General features: G+C 31.8%; 1 protein-coding gene across 1 annotated transcript; it reads left to right on the top strand.

Moving 5' to 3' along the window:
* The first annotated feature begins 5,086 nt into the window (after window positions 1-5,086).
* Window positions 5,087-6,096, top strand: LOC120176535 (major pollen allergen Ole e 10-like). Its single transcript, XM_039182956.1, has 2 exons — window positions 5,087-5,484; window positions 5,929-6,096. The coding sequence occupies exons 1-2, from the start codon at window positions 5,118-5,120 to the stop codon at window positions 5,952-5,954; spliced, it is 393 nt and encodes a 130-aa protein (XP_039038887.1). The 5' UTR covers window positions 5,087-5,117; the 3' UTR covers window positions 5,955-6,096.
* The last annotated feature ends 1,703 nt before the right edge of the window (window positions 6,097-7,799 follow it).

Below are 7,799 nucleotides of genomic sequence, written 5' to 3'. Positions count from 1 at the left end.
GAAGGTGTAGAAAAGAGATGAGGTTCTAATTCTCATTTTTTAATTTTGTTCTACGAGTTCTAGTAACTTAGTTCCTTTGTTAATTGCTTGGTACAATATTTTGAAGGTGATTTTTTCATTGACATTTTTCTAAATAACAACAGTCTAGCAGGGACAAAGAGAGTGCATGTTTATATGAATCTTAAGGTATTTATGGTAAGTTCAGAATTCAACTAGGGTAGGGGGTCATTGTACTTGCACCATATGATAAAAATCAAGGAGTGAAGATGATAATCAACATAAATGGAGATTAACAAACACATTTAACTCTCCATTGAATTATAAGGAAACCAGTGAGAACTCTATAGTCATGAGTTAATTTTATCGGTATATCATGTAATCTTCTTGAAACATTAGTTACCGAAGATTTAGATGGGCTTCCTTTCTTGATAGTTCCTTCCATATTTCTATAGTTTCCAGAGGATATTAGAATGAAATCCTGAATCAATTCGACTAGAAAATGATAAATGGATTTAAGTTAATTTCCGTTTTTTTAAAGAACTTTAGTCACCTACAGCCTTTTAATGCTAGTTAAGACTAAGATTGAGTAAATATTTAACATATTTTCAATCAATAATTTTGATGATTGTGTTGTTCTATTTTATTTTGCATCTTCAAGATAAACTTCCGTAATGGGGTACCTAATCTCATTATATATTATGAATGCTTTTGGAAGAAGCATGCAAGTGATCCTTGCGGAAAAAAGTCAATGTTGTCGATGAAATTAAATTACCCTCTAGATCTTGATCATATAGTTTTCCTTTAGCTAAAAGTGGCTATCACTTGTCATTTAATTATTTTTGGATCGGCTTAGAAGGGATATCACTTGTCGTTTAGTTATATTTGGATCAGCCAAGATGCAGATATCACTTATCATTTAGTTATATTTGGATTGCCTTAGATGGGGTTTTCACTTGTCGTTTAGTTATATTTGGACTGACTTAGATGGGAATATCACTCGTTGAACATATCAAGTTTACATATGGAAAGATTAATCAACCACCGAATACACAATCAAATAAAAAGACAAAACAGGTGTTTGATTGTGATGTTGACCAATAGAGTGATGATGAGTCTGATGAAGAGGGTGATCCAAATGAGGTAGATTTGTGGAAAAAGAGGAGTATTTTCTTTGAGTTACCTTATTGGAAGGATCACATTTTGAGTCATAATCTTGATGTAATGCACATTGAGAATAATGTTTGTGAGAATATTATCGGCACCATTCTCAATGTCAACAGAAAATCTAAAGATAATAATGTAAAGAGTCGACTTGACTTAGTCGACATTGGAATTTGGCATGATCTTCATCCACAATTACATCCTAATGAAAAATATTTCTTGTCGCCTTCTATTTTTGCGATGTCGAAGAAAGAAAAAGAAGTGTTTTGCACGGTGTTGAAGGATATAAAGGTCCCAGATGGGCATGCATCAAATATATCTTGATGTGTCAGTGTTAAAGGTCGAAGACTTTATTCTTTAAAGTCACATGATTATCACATATTAATGCAAGATTTACTGCCAGTAGCTTTACGCGGTTGCATGTCTAGTAAAGTGACATCTTGTATCATTGAACTTTCTAATATAATGAAAGTTGTGTGTGGGAAAGTTATGATGGTTGAAGAACTTGAGAAACTACAAGATTGAGATGTCTTGACTTTATTCAACTTAGAGAAGATATTTCCACATTCATTTTTCACAATTATAGTGCATCTGCTAATTCATCTTCCTCACGAAGAAAAAGTTGGTGGACTAGTTTTCTATCGATGGATGTACCCTACAAAGAGGTGTTAATTGAATTATATGTATTAAATGACTAGTTATTATACATTTTCATCAAACCTATTTACATAGTATTTTGTTTTGTGTATAGGTTCTTGTGCAAGTTGAAGTTTTACTGTCGTAATAAGCGTTATCTGAAAATATCAATTGTTGAAGGGTATTTGGCAGAGGAATGTATGAAATTTTGCTCTAGATATTTGGAAGATGTTGAAACAAGATTCAATGGACTAAATAGAAATGATGTGTTCAATACTATTAACTTAGCTAAGACTTATTTGTTTGGAAGTTATGGTGAACCACTCGGCAAAGTTAAAATTGCACACTTAGATGATACGTGTTGGGTACAAGCATACCAATATGTTCTTTTCCATCACGATTCAATAGATCCCTTTTGCATATAAGTTTTACGGACTAAATCCTAATGTATTTACTTAATCTTTTATATTTCTCATTCTTTAACGACGTAATATACTTTATAGTGAGTTTACAGAAGTCTTTAGACCTCGTGCACGCTCTCGAAGATTACATCAGCGACATATACATAAGATATTCACATAAACATTTCATGAATGGTTAGGGCAGACGGTAGGCAACTAAATCATTGCACATAGTTGTGAATGATATATAACTCTTGTTTTAATATATCGACATAAATGCTAATTAATTCACCTTTCAAGTGTAATAGGTTTAGAGTGGGAGAGAAGTTAGTAAAGATGTTAAATGGCTTTCTCAAGGTCCGAATAGAATTGTTTAAAGATATAATGCCTACCTCATTAATGGGTTCAGGTTCCACATGAAATCTCATGAAAGATTAAGGAGGACACAAAATTGTGGACTAGTTATTGCTTTTTCAACTACAAGTTATGCTAGTGCGAGGGACAATCATCCTTTGGAGGGAGATGTAGAATATTATGAAATTCTTATGGACATTATTGAGTTGGATTATTATGGAAAACGAAAGGTTGTGTTGTTTCGGTGTGACTGGGTTTATGTAAACAGTACTCGAGGCATAAAAATAGATAATTTTGGTTTTACAATGGTGAATTTCTCTCGATTAATTTACACTGGTCAACGATTAATGGATGAGTCATATGTATTTTCTTCTCAAGTCAAACAAGTTTTTTACTGTCAATATCCAATGGATGAGGGTTGGTATGTTGTTCTCCGTAATACCCCTAGAGACTTGATAGACATAGGGGATGGAAGTAGAGATGACATCGAAATAAGATCATAATCTTTACCTTTTATAACACAAAACTTAGATAATACTACATAATTTCAATGGGTTAGAGAGGACGTGGAAGAAGATATTAATGAGAATTGATATGACATTAGAATGTAGTATGATTTTATATCTTAATTTATTAATTTATAATATTATAACTTATAACATATTGTTCTTCAATATATTCATTAATTGAACCATTTTCTTACTAAAATTGTTGTTTTTTTATTACAGATATCATGTCCAGGAGAAAATTAAGTGATTTGTGGATTGTTCGAGCTTCTCAAGAGGAGGAATAAACAAATAATGAGGAATCGACTGTTGTTGACTCTTCGGAAGTTCCTATTACTATTGAAGAATCAGAAGAAATTGAAGGTAATGTTCGACACTGTCTTTAATTGTTGGTTCATTTTGAAAACTTACATTTAATTATTTCTTATATAGTTGAAAATGGTTGAACACGCAAGACTAGAGGACGTACAACGTTGAAGGAATTATACCAACTTCCTCCTGGGCACCGTGTGAAATTTTCAAGAAATGATGTCGGCCAACCTATTGGCCCAGAATCACATCTTCTATCCGGTTACTTAGGCATGGTTACACATAATGCTAATATTTTACCGATCAATTATGAGTTATGGCGTGAAATGCCAAATAGTAACAAAAATCAGGTTTTGAATTTTGTTAAGGTAATAATGTCATTATAATAGACAATCCATAATAGTTCAATAGTAATTTATACTTACTTTGAACACCTATGTTATTTGTAGGAGAAATTTTCTTTAGAGGTCTCAGATGATTATTTGAAGTAAGCATTAGGGAAGAGATGGAGAGACCCCAAGAGTTCATTAAAAAAAGAAATACTTCAAGAATGATCTCAACCTTGAAGAGAAGTTACAAAATGTCCCACCTGGAATGCTCAAGTATCAATGGGAAGATGCAGTCAGGTTTTGGAGTTCAAAGAAAGGACATATATGATGTATTTTTTCAAAAATAATCTAATGTCATTATAATATTGACTTTATAAGTAAATAATTCAAATTGCAGGGCCGAGATCATGTTGGTTTTGCTATGCCTTGGTTTGTCGGTTTTTTCTTTAGTTCTTTTTTATGAGTGTGGGTACTCTTTTCCTCCATCTAGGTTTAGGAGGTTTTTAACGAGGCTCACATTCGGAGTTTTAATTCATCTTTAATGAATATTTCTTCTTGTTGAGCAAAAAACAAATTCTTTTTTTAGTGAATATTTTCTCATTTCCTATTGTTAATCTCAATATTTGATTTTCCCTCATCCAACGGTCCTAAAAAGATCTAAAATATTTAATTGTACATTATGTAATTAGATCCTAACCCTATATATATAATAAAATGTACATATTTAATTATTAAACTTGTGGTTCTTTTCTGATAAAGTTTTTAACTTAAATTTTCTATTAGAAAATACAATTTATCCTATCAGAACACCCTACACATATTAGTATATATTTAATTTTTATGCTTGTAATTAGTTTAGACAAATAATTTTATTAAACTTGCATGATAAATAATATATAAAACTATAATATATATACATATATATATATATATATATATATATATATATATATATATTTAATGTTTTCACCGTAAATTTCTAAATTTGTGAATGATTTTAGATAATAGGATAAACTATGCATTTAATCAGCTAACTATTTTCGCGATTCCGTTTTGGTCACCCAACTATTTTTTTTAAAAAAATCATACTAAAAGTTCAAAAATAACATAGATTTTAATGTGTCACCATAAGGTAAATCTCACACTATCATTAAAAAAATAAAATAATTACCACGTCAGTAACTTTTTAAGGGTGGGTCTTCAAAGTAAATTTTTAAGATTTTTGGTATGCCTCATTCTATGATCCGCCATTGCATGCTGTTAATTCTCATGGTTTCCCATATGTCAAAACATAGATCATAAACTACTCTTCCATGGTTGATTCATCTTCCCTATATATACATACACCAATTACAACCCCATAACAATATCAGGGATCAAAACGAAATATCAATAATTATAAGAAGAATCTTATTATCATCATGAAGTCATTGAGCAGAGTTTCTTTCCTTATCCTTGCCACCGTCGTCTTCCATCTCTTCTCCTCCGCTTCCGTCGTCGAAACGCATGGAGTTGTACTTGATAATGGAACTGCGGTGGTCACACCCCCGACCGCGTTTTGTGTGCCAACGGAGCAAGCTTCCAATGCTGAATTGCAGAAAGCCTTGGATTTCGCGTGCGGCCAAGGCATTGATTGTGGTCCGATTCAGCCGGGTGCCGCATGCGGTGATCCACCCACCGTCAGGTCTCGTGCCGCATTCGCCATGAATTCTTACTACCGCTCTCATGAAGGCAACCCTAGTTTTTGTGATTTTAATGGCATTGGTAGAGTAATCAGCGAGAATCCAAGTAAGCGTTTAGTTCCTGTGTTGATATTTACTCTCTAAACTTTAATTTGCCATAATTTGTTCTCCAATCTTATACTGTCATTGGTTAGTCCAAAATTAAACATAGTTGAAGAATCAAAACCATCATCTGATTTAAAAAAAAAAATCTTTTTAGGGTTTAGGAATTGAATTTTAATAATCTATTTTATCAATAAATCTCCGTGCAATTATGAATATTTTAAATTTATTCATCGAACTATTAATAATTTATTATAAACTCTTTATACATCAAAATTTTAGTTTTCTAACTTTTATTTTTATAAATTTAATTCTTATTCCTTTTAAATTTTAAATCTAAAAAGTAAAATGGTAAATTTCTAGAAATAAAAGCACAAAGATTAGGTTCAAAATAAAAGCCATTTTTGTTTATTCTTTATTTAATTGCATATTTATTTTATTTATGCAGGCTATGGGAATTGCAAATATATTTGAAGAACTGAAAGAGAAAAGATCGGTTATGACAGGAGATTTTGCTTTGTTATAAATAATTCCTGAAAAGGATCAATTTAGTTCCTAAATGTTATTAGGAAAAAAATCATAAAAAATATTAATTATTATTTTTCTAAATATTAATTAATGCCAGTTTCAATATTAATGTATTGTTTCAACCGTTTTAATTATCATTTTGTCTTTATTAATATCGGAACCGATTGGTTATAAAGATGGCAATTTAACTCGAATCCGACGAGTTTTAACCCGACCAAACCCAATAGGGTCGAATTTTTTTTAAAAAAACTCGGGTTCGGGTCGTGTTAGATTTTTTAAGGGGTGAGGTCAGGTCGGGTGGAGGTACAAAAATTTCGACCCGATGATAATAATGTAATTTTCTTAATTTTTTTTATTTCTAATTAAATCTTTATTTTATATCGGATCGCGTCGGAGTCGGATAGAAGGTATAAAATTTTTGGGTCGGGTCAGACTCGAGTGGAAGGTGCATATTTTCGGGTCGGATTGACCAAAAACCTGACCCGTTGCCATCTTTAGTTGGTTATGTCCCTGATCACGTATTGTCTCTCTATATTATTACTCAATTAATGTCTTTTAAACGTCACACAATATTCAACAAAGAAAACATGGACACACACACATATATATATAACGTCATATATGATATGGATGTAATGGCACACAACTTAGTTTGCTCTACTATATGCAATTATTATATTTACCGTTCTGATGGGATGCATTAGTCGGTAGTTAGATTTATCATCCTAATGAATGAATTAGTCGATAATTGAATTTATCATCCTAATGATTAAACTAGTCATTATTCGGTCACTTCTGTAACACAATGTCTCATTTCGATGTAACATACAAAATGGCATGACATATGTTCATATTAAAGAAGACCAAAGAGCATAACATTATTGGTTTATCATATTTTATTCATTAACATAAACATACATTTAATATTAACATGCATGATGAGTGTTTTAGATTGACATTATTTACTTGATAATTTTTCCGTATTATGAATTTATCATTGTTGATTTAGTTCTGTTTTGCTTATTTTCATGCAGAGGTTTACTTTTCAGAACTAGCAGTAAAAAGGCGTTATTCGCATTTTTTTTAGAAGGTCCAGTCAACATTGGGAAGATTTTGGAAGCAGCCTACTCAGCACAATCCGAGGAGATTTTTCAGAAAATCTTCCTTTTACATGTACCAAAGATAAGGACAAAACCATTATGGAATCGTTTGAAGAAACCAATTTTTGGTAAAGGAGATGCATTGGCGACCATTATTCCAGAAAAGATTCGAAGAAATATTTATGAGAATATTCAAATTTCTCATAAGGAATTTCTTAGTTGGAGGAAACGAACGAAGTGGAAATGTTTGTCACAGAACTTGTAGTCTGAAACAGGTCATCGAGCTAACGGCATTAAAAATAGCGTTTTATGGGAGGCAACCCATATTTGTTTTTATTTATTTCAATTTTTTGTTTTTGTTTTCGACTTTAGTTTTTTTTTCTTTTAATTTTTTTTTGTAGGTACCCATTGTTTAACCTTGAATTTTAAATGAGAGGAAATCGAGAGTCATCTGAACCGATAGCGAAGAATCAGCGAAAAATTGAACCCGAGGTGTGAAGAATGTGTGCTACAGAGACTAAATTTTCTGATTTGGAGCAGCCAATTGAGCACAAAGGAAGCAATGAATTATCGGGCAAGGCTTGGAGCTTTCACCGAATTTTATGAAACTCATCGTTTCATTAAAATTGGGTGCGCATTAGAATGGAATTGTGAGGCCGACCACCCTAGCTAAACCCAATTCCCAATTTCA

This window comes from Hibiscus syriacus, unplaced genomic scaffold, assembly GCF_006381635.1.
Source record: "Hibiscus syriacus cultivar Baekdansim isolate YM2019G1 unplaced genomic scaffold, ASM638163v2 tig00112249_pilon, whole genome shotgun sequence".
NCBI lineage: Eukaryota > Viridiplantae > Streptophyta > Magnoliopsida > Malvales > Malvaceae > Hibiscus > Hibiscus syriacus.
Note: the sequence above shows the minus strand (reverse complement) of the source record. Positions and strands in the feature narration are given on the sequence as shown.

What these genes read in the sequence shown, in the direction of transcription:
- LOC120176535 (XM_039182956.1), top strand. Translation starts at nt 5,118, where the DNA reads ATGAAGTCATTGAGCAGAGTTTCTTTCCTTATCCTTGCCACCGTCGTC. An exon ending in AGTAATCAGCGAGAATCCAA is followed by an intron (nt 5,485 to 5,928) that starts GTAAGCGTTTAG and finishes TTATTTATGCAG; the next exon opens with GCTATGGGAATTGCAAATAT.